Here is a 21,920-nt window from a genome sequence, read left to right on the forward strand (position 1 = left end):
ACTAAACAGGCTGACCTCCTGGTGGCAACGCAGGAGAAACGGACCTTCTTCCCGACAGCCCGCGGGGGCCGCAACGGGTGGGGAGGGGAAAAAAAAAAACGTTAATCTCGCGAGTTCTCAGCTAGCGGGGGCGGAAGTGGTGGACACGTGACTGTCCCAGGCCACCTTCGCCTCGCCCCCTCCCCCTTCTCGGAAACCCGGCCCCCTCACCCTTCGCCCACCCCGGAGCCGCGGTAATGGACCGTTTGGGTTGCGGAATTCCCGTGGATCCCATCACTGGTACCAGGCTAGCGGGACCCGGCGGCATCCGGGTTTGGTGTCAAAGGCAGAGGGCGGTCAAGATGCGGCGTGTGGGGGGGGTGGGGGGTGGAAGTCCGCTTCCTTCACCTAGGGAGGAGGCGGGGCAGAGAAGGCATGGGATTCAGGGGAGGAGGGGGGAGTGACAGTGGGGAAGGTCACGTGGGGCGTGGCGCGCGCAGCGTGCGCGCGGCGCCTGACCAGTCGCCCCGCCCCCTCTTCCTGCGGGGCGGGGGGTCGGGGGGGAGGGGCGTCAAGATGGCGGCGGGGAGGTAGGCAGAGCCGGACGCCGCTTCTGCCGCCGCCACCGCCGCCTCCGCTCCTGTCGCCTCCGGCTCCTCACACGCTCACGGACCGGGAGAAGCTGTTCTTTCGTCGGCTCCGGCGGGGAAAGTAAGTCCCCCTTCCTCAGACCTTTTCGTTATTCACGCTCTTCCTCCCGGACAGCCACCCACTCCCACCGTGGCTCCTCGGGGTCCGTGTGGGGCCGGCTGTTGGGGGGTGGGGGGGGGGAGGAGGCGGCCGCTTCACGGTTAGGCGCGTCTCGCTTGTTTGCTCCCCGGTGTCATCTTGCGGGTCGCCCCGTTGATTCTGGCATTCCCCGCCGGGCAACGTCGGCCCTGCAGGAGTCCCGCTGTCCCGAGCCGGAGAGCAGCAGCTCCGGGGCTGAGCCCCCCCGGCCCTGCGCACGCCGCCTCTACTGGGCATCGCCCCCTTCGCCTTCACTCCTCTCCCTGACTCTGGACGAGCGGCGGAAAGTGAGTCGGAGACCTTATTAGAGTCCCGCCGGCCCACTGCTCCCGGTTCCTGGAGCGAGAGGGAGGTACCGGGACGCCCTTTCTGGACCTCGCTCCCTGGCGGGTGGGGTGCGTGGGACACGTGGGGGACACCCTCACGCCTCGACTTGGTGGGCATAGTTTACCCCCCCCCCCAAGTGAGTGGTGAGTGTACCTTCAGACTCTGAGCTCAGTCCATACTGAGGGCGATGGCGGTTGGGAATCTGCTCACCTTAGCAGTATTGGATCGAGCGAGCACCCAAGTTCCTCAAAGCGGTGTCTACTGGTGTTTTCCCGGGAGTGGCGTGGGATGGGCTCCACCGCTCCGAAGCCTTGGATTTGCCCGAACCCGTGTGATTGTTGCTTTCCTGACCCCGGCATCCAGCTCCTCCCCTTTCTAAACCGGCTTTGTGCTCCTCTGTTTGGTTGATGTTTGCGGACCACTAAGTTGATGTTGCCATATAGAAAGCTTTTCTTATGTCCTTGCTTCGTTTGCTGTGGGAGGCTTTTGTTTGGGGGAGTCGCTGGCTGAGAACCGTGCACGCGCGCGCGGCGGCCGGGGGGGGGGGGCGGGTGAATTGGAGATAAAATGAGAGCCTAGGAAAGCATCGTTTTTATCCACTGAATTGCGCAGCCAATTGTAGCCGCACCCGGAAGTTTGTGCTGAACACGTGTTGAGAGGTTAAAAACGGGTCCCCTTTGACCTTTAAAAGTCGGTTATTTGCAGTGTATTCTGAGTAAAAATGTCCATATTATCCGGACTTTTAAGAATTAAAGGTGGAAGAAGGGTTGTCAAGAGTCCCCGGGACAGTCTATTGAACTGTCAAACCCAAAGTGCCCTGTATCAGTCAGCTCAGTTAGCATTTGTGTATAGTTCTACCCCTTAACAGTCATCGTGCCCCCAGAGTCTGTGGTGATTATCATGAGCATTGGGGAAAGAAACTACTGTTACACTTTAATTCTGGGGTGAAGTGGCATTTGCCGAGGTGACTTCAGTGGGTCAGTTTTGATTGCACAGGAATGCTAATTTCCATTTTTCTAAAGCTGCGCCCCCCCCCCACCCAAATTTCCTGATAGAGAAGACTTGTGGTTTCTGCTTGCAGTTCAGTTTCATTCCCTACAGCTCCCTTCAGGATTTAAAATTCAACCTCACTTTAATTGCTGTATAAATGTTTGAATGGTTTGAATGTTACTTGTATTTGAACTTTTTTTGGTTTTTCGAGACAGGGTTTTTCTGTATCCTTGATTGTCCTGGACCAGGCCGCCTCAAACTCAGTGATCCACCTGCCTCTCCTGGGATTAAAGGTGTGCTCCACCATGCCCGGTGTATTTGAACTTTTTTGTATGTCTTTTTAAAAAAGATTTATTTTTAAAGATTTATTTATTATGTATACAGTACTCTGCCTGCCTGTGTGCCTGCACGCTGGAAGAGGGCACCAAATCTCACTATGGATGGTTATGAGCCACCCTGTGGTTGCTGGGAATTGAATTCAGGGCGTTTGGAAGAACAGTGAGTGTTCTTAACCTCTGAGCCATAGCTCTAGCCCGATTTATTTATTATGTATAGTGTTCTGTCTACATGTACAGAGGAAACCAGATCTTATTACAGATGGTTGTGAGCCACCATGTGGTTGCTGGGAATTGAACTCAGGACTTTTGGAAGAGCAGCCAGTGCACTTAATCTCTGAGCCACCTCTCCAGCCCTTGTATGTCTTAAGTATGTTTTAAATTACTACTTAAAAATGACTAGTGTGAGCTGGGTGTGATGGCACGCCTTTAATCCCAGCACTCTGGGATTAAACCATCACATAGGCTGGTTAAGGTCGGCCTCTGCCTCCTGATTGCTTTTGAGTTCAAGGCCAGCCTGGTCTACAAAGTTGAGTCCAGCACACCCGGGGCTACACAGAGAAACCATGTCTTGAAAAACAAAAACAAAAACATAGAAAATGGCCAGTGTGGAGACTCATTCTAAGCTTCTTATTTTTAAAGGTTTTATTTTTGAGACTGTCTCTGTATAATTTCACTATGTAGCCAGACTGGCTTTTTAAAAAATTTTTAAAAAGATTTATTTATTTTTATGTATATAAGTGCTCTATCTTGCATGTGTACCCGCAGGCCAGAAGAGGGCATCAGATCAAATTATAGATGATTGTGAGCTATCATGTGGTTGCTGGGAATTGAATTCAGGACCTCTGGAAGAGCAGACAGTGCTCTTAACACCATCTCTCTAGCCCATATTTTTTTTATTTTTTGAGACAAGGCCTCACTATGTAGCCTTGGCTAGAGTGGAAGTTCCTGTGTAGACTAGCCTGTCTCAGTGTTGGACTTACATGTGTGAGACCTTCCAGGTTGAACTTTGGAATGTGGAGGGCTGAGAGGGGCAGGAAGTTTGTTACTGAGTTCCAAGCTTGTGTTCTTGTTACCTTCCTCTTGTTAGTCTTCTTCTCTCTAGGCTTTAGCTCCTGCTTTGTGACAAGAAGGAGACTTCTGGGTTATGCTGAGGATGAAAAGAAAAACCTAATCATAAAAAGTATTAAAGGGGGCTAGAGAGATGGCTCAGTGGTCAAGAGCACTGGCTACTCTTCCAGAGAACTCTGGTTCGGTTCCCAGTACCCACACGGCAGCTTATAACTCTCTGTAACTGCAGTTCTAGGAGATGGGCACTCATATTCAGACAGACAGACAGCAACACATAAAATGCACATAAAATATAAATCTTTTTGGTTTTTCGAGACAGAGTTTCTCTGTGTAGCCTTGGCTGTTTTGGACTATAGACCAGGCTGAACTCACAGTGATCTGACTGCCTCTGCCTCCCAAGTGCTGGGATTACAGGTGTGTGCCACCACACCAAGCAATAAATCTTTTTTTTTTTTTTTGGTTTTTTGAGACAAGGTCTCTCTGTGTTAGCTAGCCTTGGCTGTCCTGGAGTTACTTTGTAGACCAGGCTGGCCTCAAACTCACAGCGATCCGCCTGCCTCTGCCTCCCAAGTGTTGGGATTACAGGCGTGTGCCACCACGCCCAGCTCCGAGCAATAAATCTTAAAAAAAAAAAAAAAAAACAAAACATACACACACAAAAAGTATTAAAGGTGCCAGAGCTTGTGGCTATAACCCTAGCACCTCGAGGCTGCAGTCAGGACCCTGAATTCAAGGTCACCCTGGGATACAAGATATCCTGGTTCAAAAAAATCTAATCAGAAAGAGGGATTAGTCATCTGAATTTGAGGTATTGGTGACGAAGAGTTTCTGCTTTTTTTCCTTTTCCAGATTTGTATTTTTTGAAACAGGGTCCCTATATAGCCCTGGCCCTCTTAGAACTCATTATTATGTAGACCAGGCTGGCCTCCAACTGAGATCTACCTGCCTCTGCCTCCCAAGTACTGGAGTTAAAGGTGTCTGTGTGAATTTCCATTTTGTTTTGTCTTTGAGACAGGGTTTCTCTGTGTTTCCCTGGCATTCATACCTTTGTAGACCAGGCTGGCCTCAAACTCAAATAGATCCACTTGCCTCTCTGTCTCTGAGCACTGGGATTAAAGGCGTGCAACACCAGGCCTGGCTCCTTCAGTCTTCAGTCTATTTTGATATAGAACTGAAGCTGTCTTGTTTTTGTTTTTTGTTTTGTTTTTCAAAATAGTGTTTTTGTGTAGTCCTGGCTGACCTGGAATTTGTTCTATAGGTAGACCAGGCTATCATGGTACTCCGAGATCTACCTGCCTCTGCCTCCAGAGTGCTGGTACTAAAGGCGTGCACTACTACTTCCCGGCCACACTGACTCTTGAAGTGGTGTGTGTCTGTGATTTACTTAGGAATTTGGGCCATGCTAGCCAAGTTTTTATTTATTTATTTACTTATTTATTTATTTGGGTTTTCGAGACAGGGTCTCTCTGTGTAGCCTTGGCTGTTCTGGACTCTCTTTGTAGACCACGCTGGCCTCGAACTTAAAGAGACCTGTTTGCCTCTGCCTTCTGAGTGCTGGGATTAAAGGCATGAGCAACCAATGGCCAGCCACCTTTTTTTTTTTTAACACCGAGCTGTGCCTACGGCTCTCTTTGTAGTATTTATTTTGAAAGAAGCTTTTACTAAATCATGCATGCTGGTCTGAACCAACCTGTTGTTTTTTGTTTGTTTGGAGACAGGGTTTCTTGTAGTCCTGGCTGTCCTGGAACTTGTAAGATACGGTGGTCTTGAACTCATAGACCCACCTACTTCTGCCTCCCTGAGTGTTGGGACTAGAGGTATTCACCACCACAATGCCAGTCCTGTTTTGTTATTCATTCAGGCAAAAATATTTGCTAAATGATAGTATTTATGCACATTTGGAAATGACTACCAGTTGCCTTTAGATCTGATTGTCTGCACAAACTAGACAGTTAATTAGTATTTTATAGATTTTGTTGTTGTTGTTGTTGTTGTTGTTGTTTTTCGAGACAGAGTCGCTCTGTGTTGCCTTGACTGTCCTGGACTCCCTTTGTAGACCAGGCTGGCCTTGAACTCACATTGATCCACCTGCCTCTGCCTCCCGAGTGCTGGGATTAAAGGCGTGCGCCACCATGCCCAGCTATAGAACTATTTTTTAAAAAACATTAAAAATTTTTATTTCACATGTATGGGTGTGTGTGTGTGTGTCACATTTGTGCTTGGTGCCCTAGGAGGCCAGAAGATGTTAGGTCTTCTGGAACTGGACTTACAGATGGTTGTGAGCTGGGAGCCAAACCCCAGGTCCTCTGGAAGAAGAGTGATGCTTTCAACCACTCAGCAATCTCTCCAGCTCCTTATAAACCTATTTAAAAATGAATTATTGGATGGATTAGTATCATTAAAAGTTTGTATTCTGCAGCCTGGCGTGATGGTGCACACCAGTAATCCCATCACTGGGGAATCCCTCTGAGTTCGAGGCCAGCCTGGTCTACAAAGTGATTCTAGACAGCCAGGGTTGGGGGTGGGGTGGGAAGCTTGTATTCTGGCAAGTACCAGTGGAGTAGCAGTTATACAAAAGAAAGGAGATCTTTTTGTATTCTCAGCTTTATCAAAATAATAGCTATGAGCCAGTGAAATGGCTTAGTAAATGTGCTTGGGGTAAAGCTTAACAATCTGAAATTGCTCCCACTGTAAAGGTAACAGCTGTCTCCACAAAGTTGTCCTTTGCTTTCATACATGCCCTGCCCTTCCATCACTCATATTTACCATTATTTATTTGTTTGTTTATTAAGATTTATTTATTATGTATACAGTGATCTGTCTACATGTAGACCTGCACAGTGGAAGAGAGCACCAGACCTCATTACAGATGGCTGTGAGCCACCATGTGGTTGCTGGGAATTGAACTCAGGACCTTTGGAAGAGCAGCCAGCGCTCGTAACCTCTGAGCCATCTCTCCAGCTTCCCATTTATAAATTTTATTTATATTTTTATTTTTTGAGGCAGGGTACTTGGCTAGTCTGGACCTCAAAGGAGTGTCGGCCTCTGCATAGCATGTGCTAGGATTAAAGGTGTGCACCATCATGCCTGGCTTTATTAACATGAGAACTTAAGACCTAGCACACAACTGTAATGACAATGTTTAGGGGAATTTTGACTTCAAGGCCAGCCTAGGCTACTGCAGGGAGTTGAGACTGTCCAAAGAAAACACAGTGAAACAGGAAAGCCAGCTGCAAACATGCACTCTAGGTACTGACTCACACATTCATTCAACACAACAGTCCTGCGAGTTATTCTGTCAGCAGATGAAGAAACAGTTGAAAGCGGGGCGTGGTGGCGCACGCCTTTAATCCCAGCACTTGGGAGGCAGAGGCAAGCGGATCGCTGTGAGTTCGAGGCCAGCCTGGTCTACAAAGTAAGTCCAGGACAGCCAAGGCTAACACAGAGAGACCCTGTCTCGAGGGAAAAAAAAAAAAAAGAAAAGAAACAGTTGAGGTTCTTTGCTTGGCTGTATGTATTGCACTCGGAGGTGATGTGCAAGGTGTGTGTTCTGTTCTTTCTGATCTAGTTCTTCAGCTAGTGCCCTGCGCTCTTGCCTCACAGATGATGTCCTTGTATCTGCTTAGAGCTAGGAGGAGCTCTGCTGTCTTGTCCCTGCTGATAATGGTCAGTGTAGTGGGTGCTGTACCTTCTGTTCTTTTGGGTGGTGACATTGCTTCTCCCTGCCAGAAGTGGTACACAGCTTCTACATACCCTCCTTGAATGCACCTCTCCATGAATGTTTTAAAATGTGCTTTTGGTAAAAGCGGAACTTTTTTAAAAAAAGATTTATTTATTTATTATGTTTACAGTACTCCTCCTGCATGTACGCCTGCAGACCAGAAGAGGGAACTAAATCTCTTTATAGATGGTTGTGAGCCATCATGTAGTTGCTGGGAATTAACTCAACCTCTGGGAGAGCACAGTGCTCTTAACCTCTGAGCCATCTCTCCAGCCCCTTGTTTGTTTGCTTGTTTGGTTTCTCAAGACAGGGTTTCTCTGTGTAGCCCTGGCTGTCTTGGACTCGCTTTGTAGACCAGGCTGGCCTTGAACTCACAGAAATCCACCTGTTTCTACCTTCTGAGTGCTGCGATTAAAGGCGTGTACCGCCACGCCCAGCTCTATTCTTTTGTATTTTGTTTTTGTTTTTTGAGAGATTTCTCTGTAACAGAGTCTTGGCTGTCCTGGAGCTAGCTCTGCAGACCAGTCTGGCCTCCAATGCACAGCGATACACCTGCCTTTGCCTCCCCTCCCTGGCTTTCTTTTGGTGGACGGGGCGGGAGGGGGGAGTGCAACTTTTTAGTGCTTTTTCATTTATCATCGAAGCTCTGTGAGTCTGTTTTATATGGGAATATGATTAAATACTGAGTTGCTTAATGCAGTTCGAGAATGGGATAAGTGCTCTGTCTTCTCTTGCTTGCTGCAGAAGAAAACAAGTAGAAAATGTGTGCTCAAAAGCTCCATAGATTGACACTCTATGTGAGAAAGATATGTCTAACATTCAAATCATTCTAAATTGCTAGTTAAATCAGAGGGTCTCACATGTTCTTTCAAATTTGTAAAAAATTTTTATTCTCTTTGGTGTGTTTTTTGTTTGTTTTGTTTTGTTTTGTTTTTTGAGACAGTGTCTCTGTGTTAGCCTTGGCTGTCTTAGACTCACTTTGTAGATCAGGCCAGTCTCAGATTCACAGCTATCCACCTGCCCCTGCCTCCCAAGAGCTAGGATTAAAGGTGTGTGCCACCATGCCCTTATTTATTTATTTATTTGTTTGTTTGTTTGTTTGTTTATACATACAGTATTCTGCCTGTATGTACAACTGCAGGACACCATATTGCATTATAGATGGTTTCTTCTTCTTTTTTTATTTTTATTTTTATTTTTTATTTTTATTTTTTTTTGTCTTTTGAAACAGGGTTTCTCTGTGTAGCCTTGGCTGTCCTGGACTCACTTTGTAGACCAGGCTGGCCTTGAACTCACAGTGATCCGCCTGCCTCTGCCTCCCGAGTGCTGGGATTAAAGGCGTGCGCCACCACGCCCGGCTCTTAAAAAATATTTTATTTAATTTTAATGTGCAAGCGTCAGATCTTGGAGTTACAGACAGTTGTGAGCTGCCATGTGGGTGCTGGGAATTGAACCCGGGTCCTTTGGAAGAGCAGGCAGTGCTCTTAACCACTGAGCTATATCTCTCCAGCCCCTCCCCCCTTTTTTTTAAAGATTTATTTACTTCTTATGTGTACTGTGCACATTAGATCACGTTATAGATGGTTGTGAACCACCATGTGGTTGCTGGGACTTGAACTCAGGACCTCTGGAAAAGCAGTCAGTGCTCTTAACAGCTGAGCCATCTCTCCAGCCCATTGTAGATGGTTGTGAGCCACTATGTGGTTGCTGGGAATTGATCTCAGGACCGTTGGAAGAGCAGACAGTGGAGCTTTTAACCACTGAGCCATCTCTACAGCCTGTTCCTTCCTATTTTGTATTTTTCAGTGTTTGCCATTGAGTTCCAAGCCTTACTTACGTATGCTAGGCATCATCTCTGAACTTTATCCTCTCTCAGATCCACTTAAGCTGACAGGTAAAAGTTGTATTTTGGGGGGTGGGGCAGGCGCAGTTACGGGTTTCAAGACAGAGTTCCTCTGTGTAGTCCTTGTCCTGGGGCTCACTTTGTAGACCAGGGTGGCCTCAGAATCAGAGATCTGCTGCCCCTGTCTCCTTAGTGCTGGGTTTAAGGGAGTGCACCACCCCTTGTTTTTGTTGGGTCTTTTTGTTTGTTTGTTTGTTTGTTTATTTTGGTTTTTGGTTTTTCAAGACAGGGTCTCTCTGTGTAGCCTTCACTGTCCTGGACTCGCTTTGTAGACCAGGCTGGCGTGAACTCACTGTAATCTGCCTGCCTCTGCCTCCTGAGTCCCGGGATTAAAGGCATTCGACACCACTCCTTGTTTGAGCATTGTTTGAATATCAAATTGTTGTACTTTTAAAACATTTAAAAAGACCAGTGAGGCTGGGCATGGGAGTCCAGGCCTTTAAGTCCTAGCACTATGTGGGTGCTTAGAACCAAACCCTGGTCCTCTGCAAGAGCAACACGTTCCTTAGCCTCTAGGCCATCTCTCCAGCCTTAGCTTCCTCTTTGAGCCAGGGTATGGCTGTGTAGCTTATCCTGGCCTGCTTTCCACCTCCCATATCTTTTACCTCAGCTTCCCCTTAAACTGGAATCCTTCCTTCTTTCCATTTTAGACCGAGTGTCTAGCATTTATTCCAAGGCAAAGCATTGATTTGGTATCAATTTCTTATCTTTTGGCTGGAAACAACACCCAAAGGCTTTGGGAATTTGCATTATCTGTATTCTTTTATTTATTTATTTGTTTGTTTGTTTGTTTGAGACAGCTTCTCTGTGTAGCCTTGGCTGTCCTGGACTCATTTTGTAGACTAGGCTGGCCTCGAACTCACAGCAATCCCCCTGTCTCTGTTTCCAGAGTGCTGGGATTAAAGGCGCCACCTCGCCTGGCCCTCATTATCTGGATTCTAATCTTGGATCACTTTGTCTCTTTAAACGTGGGGTAATAGGAACTTGAGTTCTGACTTTTAGATTGCGTCATCTGCTGCCCAGGTTGCTGTGAGTTTCGGTGCAATGATGTGTGGAAAGGCTGGCTCTGGCCAGTTGTGGCATTAACCCACTGATTTCCTTAACCCTTCCTCCTTTCTGCGCAAGATGCTTTTATGTTTCAGACTTCCTTTCTTTTTCTGAAAATCTTCATAGCAAACTTGGTTGTTCTGTCCTCCATCCTTCTGCCTGGTCCTGCCATCAGTCAGGACAGCCACCTGGCCTGCCTGTTTGTTAGAGCTTGCACCTAAATGGTGTACAGATGGATGTGGTGTGGGCTGAGGATTCCCCTGCTTCCTGCTCTCTTGAAGAGTTACTGTCTATTAAGTTGTGGTTTGGCACTTTGCTGACTGTCATATGCTGACTGTATGACTGGGATGTCATAGCTGCCTTACATCACGCAGCTGAGGTATACTGTTTCTAGAATACAATTTAGTTTCTTGGGGAAAAACTACTCACAAATATGTATGTTAATTTTTCTAAATTAATTGGAGATAGTTAATTTTTGAAAAAATTAATTTATGTGTATGAGTGTTTTGCCTGTGCACATTGGTGCATTGCTCCAGGATGCCAGAAGATGGTGTTGGATCCCTATAATTGGAGATACAGACAGTTGTGAGCAGTGATATGGGCGTTAGGAATTGAACCTAAGTCCTTTGTAAGAGCAGTACATGTTCTTAACCCTCAAGCCATCTTTCCAGCCCTTGAGTTTTAATTTTAAACATGTTGAGTTTCTTTGCTAAATGCCTTGGAACACACTCATCCTCCTCCCAGCCACTGCAGTTCAACGCCTGCTGCAGGGGAAGTCTTCCTGTGTCAGTTCTGTCCAGCCCCTCTCAGTTTGCTTTCTCACTGCTGTCAGTAATCTTCTAAATCAGAGCTAATGTGCCAAGCTGTGCTGTATCTGAAAACCCTGCAGTGGGCCCATCACTGTACAGAAGGATGAGGGAAGCCTGCGGGGCCTGGTGAGTGAAATTGCAGTGTATTGGAATGCAGTGGTTAGAAGACACTTGTCTTCCTGGTTTTTTCTTTCCCCTGACCTCAGTGTTGTCATCTATGTAGGAACCTGTGCACAGTTTACTTTTGCCTCCTTTGAGTTGGTAGTGTTCTGGCTGGCCTCGAACTCACTCTGTAGACGAGGCTGGCCTCAGGCTCATGGAGACCAGCCTGCCTCTGCCTCCTGAGTGCTGGGACTAAAGGCACGTGCCACCATGACCAGCTTCATAGTGTATTAGATATACACTCTTGATTTGAATGTTAGGCTTCTGCGTCCTTTAAGTTGAGTGTGAGGTGTCTGGGATGAAAGATTTTTTCTCTTACCCTGTTTTTCTCCCGTGTAGCAGGTTCTTCGGAAGAACTGAATGAACAGCTCTAGTAGAAAATTTATGATTGTTTGTGTTTAAAAGAGAGTTAATATTTTTCACTTTGTTCTAAAGATGGTGGAACCAGGGCAAGATTTACTGCTTGCTGCCTTGAGCGAGAGTGGGATTAGTCCAAATGACCTCTTTGATGTTGATGGTGGAGATGCTGGACTTGCCACCCCCACGCCCCCTTCAGTTCATCAGGTAACAGAGTTCTAGTCTTCTAGGACTCTCTCTTAATTTGCAATTTCCATTGTTTTTCCTGTTTGTGGTGCTGGGGATTGAACCCAGGGACTTGAGTATGCTGTGCCAACATTTTACTGCTGATGTGCAACCTCAGCTCTTGGGAGGCAGAGGCAGGTGGATCTCTGTGAGTTTGAGGACAGCCTGCTCTATGAAGCAAGTTCCAGGACAGCCAAGGCTTCACAGAGAAAACCCTGTCTCAGGAAACATAATTTATATATTATATAATTATGTATAAATATATATAATATATAAATATATTTATATAAAAAACTTTAAAGATACATGTGAATATTGTTTTTAACCTGTTTGTTTTTATTAATGAAGTAGGTATTATTAGGAACAAAGCTAAGATGCTGTTTTCCTATTGCTTTGCATTCACATGAGGAGAGCATAAATTTTCTTTACTTTGATTTTTGTTGGAACCCCTTTTTATGACTTGCTTACATTTGCTAAAAGCAAAAAACAAAACAAAACACAAAAAACAAAAACAAAGTTGAGATATTAGTGTAACTTTGTAGAGATTTTATGTTGACCACGATTTGTCTCTTGTCTGTTGATCGTGTGTATGGTGCTGGGGTCTGAGCTAGGGCTCTGCTGGCTGCGCAACTACTCTACTACTGAAGTAGAACCCAGCGCTACAGCTTGTTGATTTTATTTTTAATAAAATAAATGCAACTCTTGTTCTTGAAACAAGGATTCACTGCTGTCCGCCCTCTCTCTGTTATTTTCTGCAGTCGGTGCCACTTAGTGCATTAGAGCTAGGTTTGGAGACAGAAGCAGCAGTTCCTGTTAAACAAGAAGCAGAGACGATGGCTACTCCTGCACTGCTAAATGTGAGGGTAAGAGCCTCGCAGATTTGCTCTTATTCTAAAATGGTTTAAGGTGGTAGGAAAAATAGAACCTTATTTCAAATAAAATCTTCAGCCCTGGCTAGCCTTGATGTCCCTATGTAGCAGAGACTAGGGTATTATCATAAAAAACTTTAAGCCCAGCGCACACCTTTAATCCAAGCACTCAAGAAGCAGACGCACCCAGGCTCTAGTTGTAGCTACCACATAGGGGTTTTTATACAAGAAAAATAGTGAACCAGGGGTAGTGGCACACTGCTTTAATTCCAGCACTTGGGATGCAGAGTTCAAGGCCAGCCTGGTCTACAAAGCGAGTCCAGGACAGCCAAGGCTACACAGAGAAACCCTTTCTCGAAAGCCAAAAACAAACAAAAACTGAAGATTGAAACCATGTGTTACCTCACTGTTGTCAGTGTTTGGTGCCTTGGCTTTTGTCTGTTGTTATGCTATAGCTAGGATTAATTGTGCTTTACATGCAGAGTTCTTTTGATCTTACCTTACAAATAGATACAAAATTTTAGTCATACTGGTTAAAATTTGTAGTGTAGAATAAAAGTGGTAAATAACAGTCTAGGACATTTTTATTGAAAAAGTAAAGAGGCTAGGGCTCTAGCTTAGTGGTAGCAGAGTTGCCTTGCCAGGCCCTGGGATGACCTCAGCACCACAGGAACACATACACCAACGACAGGCAGAAATACTCAGTGCTCTTAAAGCCACAGACACAGCATTTTCAAATTGGCTTTATTTTTATTTCATTTTTTAAATATTTTTGAGATAGGGCTTATGTAGTCCATGCCAGCCTTGAGCTCAGCTTTTGTTCATTCTCCATCTCCTTGTATGTGTGGCTTCCACAGTCCTGCCACCGTGCTCAGCCTTTTCTTTTTCTTTGCGCCTCCCTGTTTTCTTTTTACTTCACCTCCTCCCTAACAACACACATGATGTGGACTGTTGATAGTAACCACCTTATTTCCAGTAGTTGGAGTTTTTCTCCGTTATCTTTGTCTCCTTAGGTTCTAAAATGTATTGTAATCTGTGTGATTACAAACAGTGTTGAGCGGAATGATGCCGCTGGGCCTCTGAGATGGGTTGTTGCCATGTCTCAAGACCCAGGCCCAAGCCCTGGGAGCCGTGGAAGGAGAGAACCTAGCTCCCCACATTGTTCTCAGACTTCCATACATTTGCCTCCTCAGTAAAATCAATTTGTGGAAAAAAATTAAAAGGTTTTTTAAAAAAATAAATGCAATGTTAAAAAAGAGAAATGAGGCCTCTAAGGGCTTGAGCGGTAACTCAGCAGTTAAGGGCTATTGCTACTGTAGGGTGACATGTGCTTGTAGCTCCAGGGGGATCTGGCACCTCTACCCTCCACAGTTACCTGCACCTTCCCTTAGCCTTACTAATTAAAAGAAAAAAAGGACATTTTAAGTCTTCCCCCCCCCCTCAATTTTTTTGAGACAGGGCTTCTCTGCATAGCCCTGGCTGTCCTGGAACTTGTTCTATAGTCTAGCCTCAGACTCAGAGTGTGCCTGCCTCTGCCTCCCTAGTGTTGTAACTAAAGGCACGCGCCACCACTGTCTGGCAACAGTAGAAATATTAAAAGAAGATTGGAGTGCCGGGCTGGAGATATGGCTCAGCAGTTAAGAGCACTGACTGCTCTTCCGGAGTTCAATTCCCAGCAACTACATGGTGGCTCACAACCATCTATAATGTGATCTGATACCTTTTTCTGGTCTGCGGCTGTACATGCAGGCAGAGCACTGTACACACAATAAATAAATGAATGAATGATATACTTGAGGGGAAAAAAAAGAAAATTGGTGTCAATAAAATCTAGTCTTCACTGTCTTATATAATGTGGTTAGTTTTCTGTCAAGTTGGCAGTGTTGGCATTAGAATTTTCTGTTGCTTGGCTTATTAGAGTTTATTATGGCGGGGCGGTGGTCGTGCACACCTTTAATCGCAGCACTTGGGGGTCAGAGGCAGGTGGATCGCTGTGAGTTCAAGGCCAGCCTGGTCGTCAAAGTGACTCCAAGACAGCCAAGGCTACACAGAGAAACTCTGCCTCAAAAAACCTAAATAAATAGAGTTTATTCTAAGTGACAGCTGGTTTAGGATTGCTTCTCTTTATAATTTATATTCTTGATGGCTATATAAAATGTCAAATTATAGCTGGTGATGGTACGCGCCTTTAATCTGAGAATTTGGGAGGCAGAGGCAGGCTGATCTCTGAGTTCGAAGCCAACCTGGTCAACAGAGCAAGTTCCAGGATGGCCAGGGCCACCCAGAGAAACCCTGTCTCCAAAAAAAAAAAAAAAGAAAAGAAAAGAAAAAAAGAAAGAAGGAAAAGAGAAGAAAGGAGGCAGGTGGCAAAACCCTGTCTCAAAGGGGAAAGAAAAGTCAAATTATTGGGCCTGGAGAGATGGCTCAGAGGTTAAGAGCACTGACTGTTCTTCCAAAGGTCCTGAGTTCAATTCCCAGCAACCACATGGTGGCTCACAACCATCTATAATGAGATCTGGTGCCTCTCCTGGCCTGCAGGTGAACATGCAGGCAGAATACTGTATACATAATAATATAATAAGTCTTAAAAAAAAAAAAAAGTCAAATTATTGCTACATCCTTTCCTGTGTTTTAACCTGGTAATTTATAGCTAAATGTTAAATTACAAATAAAGTACCATTACTTAAGCAGACTAGAATAAAGCTTGGATTGTGTGAATTGACTGTGGGCGTATATATGTCTCAGCAGGCATGTAGTCAGAGGACAACCTTCAGTCCATTCTTGTTGGAGACAGCGTCTCTCTGCCTCCCATTTCACTGTAGGAGCACTGGGATCGCAGATGTGCAAAGGCTGCCTCTTTTGCTTGCCTTTTGGATCCTGGGTTTCAGGGTTCTCATGCCTGCATGACAGTCTGCTTTGCCTTTGGAGTCCCCTCCCCTTCGGGTCTCTAGTTTGAGATTTCTAAATCGCCAGCCTGATGTGTTTACTGATACAGACTATTAAGTCAATCAAGTGTGTGAAGGGTTGTTTTCTTTTCTAGCAGCAGCCTCCATCTACTACAACGTTTGTGCTGAATCAAATAAATCAACTTCCGACCTTGGGATCTACAATTGTAATGACTAAAACACCACCTGTAACAACGAATAGGCAAACCATCACTTTAACAAAGTTTATCCAGACAACTGCAAACACACGCCCTTCAGTCTCAGCGCCAGCAATACGAAATGCCATGCCCCCTGCTCCTTCAAAAGACCAGGTTCAGCTGAAGGATTTACTCAAAAGTAACAGTTTAAATGAACTCATGAAGCTGAAGCCACCTGCTAACATTGCTCAGCCAGTTGCAACTGCAGCTAGTAAGTGCATTTTCAGCTGTTTTAACTGTGTTTTCCTCAAGCTGTGTGTGTGTGTTTCACAAGTGATTTCGTGTATTTTGTTTAATATTTGTATTTTTCTCTCTGTGTGTGTGTGTGTGTGTCTGAGTGCATATATGTGTACCATATGCATGAAGGTACCCATCTCACAGAGATTCATCTGCCTCTGCCTCCCAAGTGCTGGGATTACAGGTGTGTGCCACCATGCCCAGCTAAATTTGGTTTTACTGTTTTTTTTTTGTTAAGACAGGGTTCTCTGTGTAGCCTTGTCTGTCCTGGACTCAACTTTGTAGACCAGGCTGGCCTTGAACTTCCAGAGATCTGAGTGCCTGTGCTGAGATTAAAGGTGTGTGCCACCACCTCCTGGCGTGAATTATGTATTTTTTTAATGAGACAGAATGGTATCTCAGAAGAAATGCTGGTTTTTGATATTTGCACTAAATTAAGTAATTCTGGCTAACGTATGTTGCTTATAATTATTTGTTTGTTTGTTTTTGGTTTTTGGTTTTTCAAGACAGAGTTTCTCTGCATAGCCTTGGTTGTCCTGGACTCGCTTTGTAGACTAGGCTGGCCTCGAACTCACAGAGACCTGCCTGCCTCTGCGTCCTGGGTGCTGGGATTAAAGGCGTGCGCCACTACGCCTGGCTTTTGTTTTTTGTTTTTTGAGACAGGGTCTCTCTGTATGGCTGAAGCTGTCCTGGATGTATTTGAAGACCAGGCTGGCCTAAAACTTACAGCGATCCTCCTGCCCTTGCCTCCCGGGTGTTGGGATTAAAGGCGTGAGCCACCACACCCGACTGCTTATAATTTTTCTAAAAACAATTTTTAAATTTTATTCACTTATTATTATGCATACGATGCTCTGCCTACATGTACACCTACAGTCCAGAAGAAGGCGTCATTATAGATGGCTGTAAACCTCCATGTTGTTGTTGGGAATTGAACTCAGGACCTATGGAATAACACTCGGTGCTCTTAACCTCTGAGCCATCTCTCCAGCCCCCTAACAAATAATTTTTAAATTTCTCTTCTACATTTTTTTCCTTTATTTTTTGAGACAAGATTTCTCACTATATAGCCCAGGTTGGCCTGAAACTCCCTATGTTAACCAGACTGGCCTCAAACTCATAGAAGTCTGCCTGCCTCAGGTTCCTGAGTGCTGGCATTACAGTCATTGCCACCAGGACCAGCACATAATTTCCTTTTCAGTTACTTGTTTTTTTAAGTTAATTGTTCTATAAAACCATACAGCTTTGAGCCTCAGTGATCAAGTGCACCTGAGTTTGATTCTCACCATCCACGTCAGGCAGGTCACAACCACCTATAATTGCAGTTCCAAGGGGATCTTAGGCCATTTTTAGCCTGTGCAGGCACTGCACACTTTCTGTACTATACATATACCTGATGCTATACATGAAATAGTAAATACATCTTCAAAACAACCCATAGTACTTTGAGTATTTTCATGATTATGTTTAATTTAACAGTATGATTTTTGATACTCTTTGTCTTTTGTTTGGTTTTTTGAGACAGTGTTTCTCTGTGTAGTGTTGGCTGTCCTGGACTCACTTTGTAGACCAGGCTGGCCTCGAACTCACAGCGATCTGCCTGCCTTTGCCTCCCAAGTGCTGGGATTAAAGGCGTGTGCCGCTATGCCCAACAAACTGCTTACTTTCTAAACTAGAGGAAAAGAAATTGAGACTTGTAAAATGTAATCCATTTTTCTTCCTACAGCTGATGTCAGTAATGGTGCAGTAAAAAAAGAGTCTTCTAATAAAGAAGTAGCAAGGATATGGATAAACGATATGAAAATGAGGAGTTTTTCTCCTACCATGGTGAGTTTTAAGTAGCTGTTTTACTATTTCCGTGTAATATGGAAGTTACTTGGCTAAAATTACTTTAGAGACATCCTCAGTGTGCTAGGCATGGTGGTCTACACTTTTTTTTAAAAATATAGTTTATTAATTTATTCATATTACATCTCAGTTGTTATCCCATCCCTTGTATCCTCCCATTTCTCCCTCCCTCCCATTTTCCCCTTACTCCCCTCCCCTATGACTATGACCGAGGGAGATTTCCTCCCCCTGTATATGCTCATAGGGTATCAAGTCTCTTCTCGGTAGGTCTACACTGTTAATTGCACCAGAGGCATGTGGGTCTGAGTTTGAGGCCATTCTAGTCTACATAGTGAGCTCCAGGACAGCCTGGGCTACACAAGAGAAACCCTGCCTTGGAGGAGAGGGAGTAGAGAGAATGAAACCAAGAAAGAAAAATTCTCAGAAGCCTGTTGAGTGGAAGTAGGCTAATTACAGAAACGTAGTAGGGCTAAGCTTGCAACTTTCATAGGCAGTGTTGCTGAAGGACTGAAAAATGTCAGGAAAAATGACAGCATAGAGTTGGCCAAAACTTGGTGGGATCCACTTAAGTGACTGGTTTGGAGCTGTCAAATTGTGTGGTAATCTGGATGAGTTGTTTAAATTGTTTTTGTTTTTCAAGAGAAAGTTTCTCTGTGTAGACTTGACTATCCCAGAGTTGCTTTGTAGACCAGGCTGCTCTCAACTCAAAGCGATCTGCCTGCCTCTGCCTCTCGAGTGCTGAGATGAAAGGTGTGCGCCACCATTGCCTGACTTGAAATAAATTTTTTCCCTTAACTGGCAGTGCTGTGTGCCTCAGGCCAGGTGACTGTGCATTCATCAGACAGTGTTTCTTGGTGGCACTGTGTGCAGTTTGTGTCTGTAAGGGCTTTTCCTTCATGGGTTCCCTTTACTAAATATAATATTTAATACCATCTAGATTTAAGGGTTGTATAAGGAACATCCAAAGGTACAGTGTGGGCAGGGTGTGGTGGCACACACCTAAAAACAAAAGGAATAGTAAAGGCTCTGGATTGTGAGAGAGACGCAGCATCCTGACTGACTTTGTGGAGTAGGGTTATGGTGGGCTGATAGGGATTCAGAAGGGAGCACAAACACTGACAGGAGCCGAGGAACTGCTGGCTCTGCATACGGCAGCAGGAGCCTGAGGTCTGTGGAAGGACTGAGTGTGAACGTGGGCTAGAGGAGGATGGCCTAGTAGTGGTTAGGTGGATGCTGGGAAGACAGGCAGGTGGATAGGGTGGTGTGAGGAATATTCATAGACCGCTCATCCTTGTTAGTATTTGCACGGTCTCTAAAATCTTGCTGGGATAGCTTGTTCATTGGGGTGTCCCACATTTTGTCCCCACACTCCTTATTCTTTCAAGCCCTGGATTGAATACAGAAACTGAGGTTGGAAAGATGTGTGAGCATTGAGGGTCAGCGTAGTTGCAGATGGTGTCTGGAAGGAGTAGAACCCTGTGGTGGCTCATTTGTGTGTAAGTTGTTGTCATTATTGCTTTCACCTTGGACAGGCAGGCAGGGACGGATATTTTATGGAGTATGCAGTTGGTACCTCCATTTGGCAAGCTGGAAGAGGTCCCACAGACTCTGGACCTTTTAAGATAGATTGTACAGGCTGGCGAGATGGCTCAGCGGTTAAGAACACTGTTTTTCTAGTGGTCCTGAGTTCAATTCCCAGCAACCACATGGTGGCTCAGTACCATCTATAATGAGATTTGGTGGTCTCTTCTGGCAGTCAGGAAAACATATACACAGTAAATACATAATAGATCTTTATTTTTTGAGACAGGGTTTCTTTGTGTAGCCTTGGCTGTCCTGGACTCGCTTTGTAGACCAGGCTGGCCTCGAACTCACAGCGATCCGCCTGCCTCTGCCTCCCGAGTGCTGGGATTAAAAGAGACAGGGTTTCTTTGTGTAGCCTTGGCTGTCCTGGACTAATTTTGTAGACCAGGCTGTCCCCAAACTCACAGCAATCCACCTGGCTCTGCCTCGAGAGTGCTGGGATTAAAGGCGTGTGCCACCCCTGCCTGGCTCATAATAAATCTTTTTTTAAAAGGTTGATTGTATTTTTGTGTTACAGAAGGTTCCTGTTAAAGAGGAAGATGAACCAGAAGAAGAAGATGAGGAAGAAATGGGTCATGCAGAGACCTATGCAGAGTACATGCCAATAAAATGTATGTCTTTGGGATTTGTCAAAATGAAAGACTTTGGTTCCTGTTGAAGTTCATTGTCTTAACCCATTATATTTTAGGGCCTGACAATGTCAGGCTCCTAAAGATTTGACAAGTGTGAGCTGTGAATTGCTTTTCTTTTTTAATTTTTTTTAGTTTTTTTTTGGAGACAAGTTCTTGTCTATTCTTGGCTCATTAGAAATTGGCAGTGCTAGCCAGGCGTTGTGGCAGGCACCTTTAATCCCAGCACTTGAGTTCGAGGCCAGCCTGGTCTACAGGACAGCCAAGGCTACACAGAGAGACCCTGTCTCAGAAAGAAATTGGCAGTCCTCTTGCCTCAGTTCCACAGTTGGCTGGATGGGACTGCAAGCCTGTGCCCCCACACCTGACCATGGGCTAAATGCCTTTGGGTAGTCAGGTAAGGCAGGCAGTACATGCCTTCAACCCCAGAACTCTGGGAAGCAGAGACAGGTGCATTGCTGTGAGTTGGAGGTTGGCCTGCCAAGGCTACACAGAGAAACTTTGTCTCAAAAAAAAAAAAAACCCAACAAAAAACAAAAAAACCTTTGGGAAAGTTTACACTGCTTTCCTCTTTAGACAAATTTAGATTTTTTTGAGGTTAAAGTCTTTATAAATGGTGACTGAAAGCCTTGATTTTATTTACTTTGTTGCTAGTTAACTTTGCCTATGTAAATATTGATTATACAATCAAAGCAAACTATCCAGATACAAATATGCATCTTCAGTTTACATTAGTTTATGCACGTTATCCAAAATCATAGGCACATTGGAACTTTAAAAAAAAAAAGAGATTTATCTCTTATGCATATGGTATTCTGACTGCATGTGAGCCAGCAGGCCAGAAGAGGGCGCCAGATCTCATTATAGTTGGTTGTGCGCCACCATGTGGGTGCTTGGATGTGACACAGGAAGAGTCTGTGTTTTTAACCTGAGCCATCTTCCCGGCTTGGCCCTCCACGCCCCGCCCCTTTTTTCCTTTCTGAGACAGCACTTCTTTGTGTAGTAGAGCTATGGGGTACCCTGGACTTGGTTTGTAGACAGAGCTCTGCCTGCTTTGGCGTCCTGAGTCTTGATTGTTGCAGGTTCTGTTGTCTGTCCTTTGAGACAGATTTTCATTCTATAGCTCTGCCAGGCTGGCCTCAACCTCCGAGACCTGCTTGTCTGAGGCCCGCTGAGTTTAAAAGAGGTGTGCCACCATGCTCGAGGTCCACACCCTCATGGGGCTCTGTTTTGGCTGCATTGAAAGAGTCTGGTGTAGCCCGTGCTTGCTTTAATCCTGTTGCAGTCCTGTACTAGGATTACAGTTGAGAGCCATTAGGCCTGACTCCACGGGCCCGACGTTGAGTTTTTTGTTGTTGGTGGGGGTTTTGTTTGGTTTTGTTTTTTGGCTTTTTTTGAGACATGGTTTCTCAGTGTAGCCTTTGCTGCCCTGGAACTCACTGTGTACCAGGCTGGACTTACAGATCCATCTGTCTCTGCCTCCTGAGTACTGAGACGAAAGGCCATGCCCAGCTCATTGGTTTTCATTAGCACTATTTTCTTGCCTTTTGTGTAAGGTGAATAACTTTTTGGTGGCCAGTATATGAGGTTGAAAGTTAACTTGTTTTTTATATGGAAAAATTTTAGCTATATGAAGAGTACTAAGGAAAAAAACCCCTGAGTATATATTTTTCCCCTTTTGATTTAAGGTCTGCTTGTATTCAGTTTGACCTTCAGTTCATGGGCTCAACTGACCTCCTCACCTCTCTTGGTAGATGAGACTGGTTTGCTAAGTTTGGTTTTGTAGGGTTGCCATGGAACATTGTCTGCCCTTGCTTCCTGAGTAGGTCTGCTTACTGTAACTAAAATTTTCAGTGTCATTCTCTAAACTCTGTAGTTCAGTCATTTAGTCAAATT

At 45.1% G+C, this 21,920-nt stretch overlaps 1 protein-coding gene across 3 annotated transcripts in view; it reads left to right on the forward strand.

Annotated features, from left to right (window-relative positions):
* Nucleotides 1–549: 549 nt before the first annotated feature.
* The window catches only part of SBNO1 (strawberry notch homolog 1), a 50,696-nt gene continuing 29,325 nt past the window's right edge, over nt 550–21,920 (forward strand). The window contains exons 1-6 of one of the 3 annotated variants that reach the window (XM_084762013.1): nt 550–690; nt 11,569–11,697; nt 12,474–12,578; nt 15,625–15,937; nt 17,690–17,790; nt 19,913–20,006. In XM_084762013.1, the coding sequence (XP_084618139.1) occupies nt 11,569–11,697; nt 12,474–12,578; nt 15,625–15,937; nt 17,690–17,790; nt 19,913–20,006 (742 nt within the window). In that variant the 5' untranslated portion in view covers nt 550–690. The remainder of the gene's footprint in view (nt 691–11,568; nt 11,698–12,473; nt 12,579–15,624; nt 15,938–17,689; nt 17,791–19,912; nt 20,007–21,920) is intronic. The other 2 variants (XM_084762014.1, XM_084762015.1) reach the window with 2 other exon arrangements.

Source organism: Acomys minous, assembly GCF_964271855.1.
Source record: "Acomys minous genome assembly, chromosome: 16".
Taxonomy (NCBI): Eukaryota; Metazoa; Chordata; class Mammalia; order Rodentia; family Muridae; genus Acomys; species Acomys minous.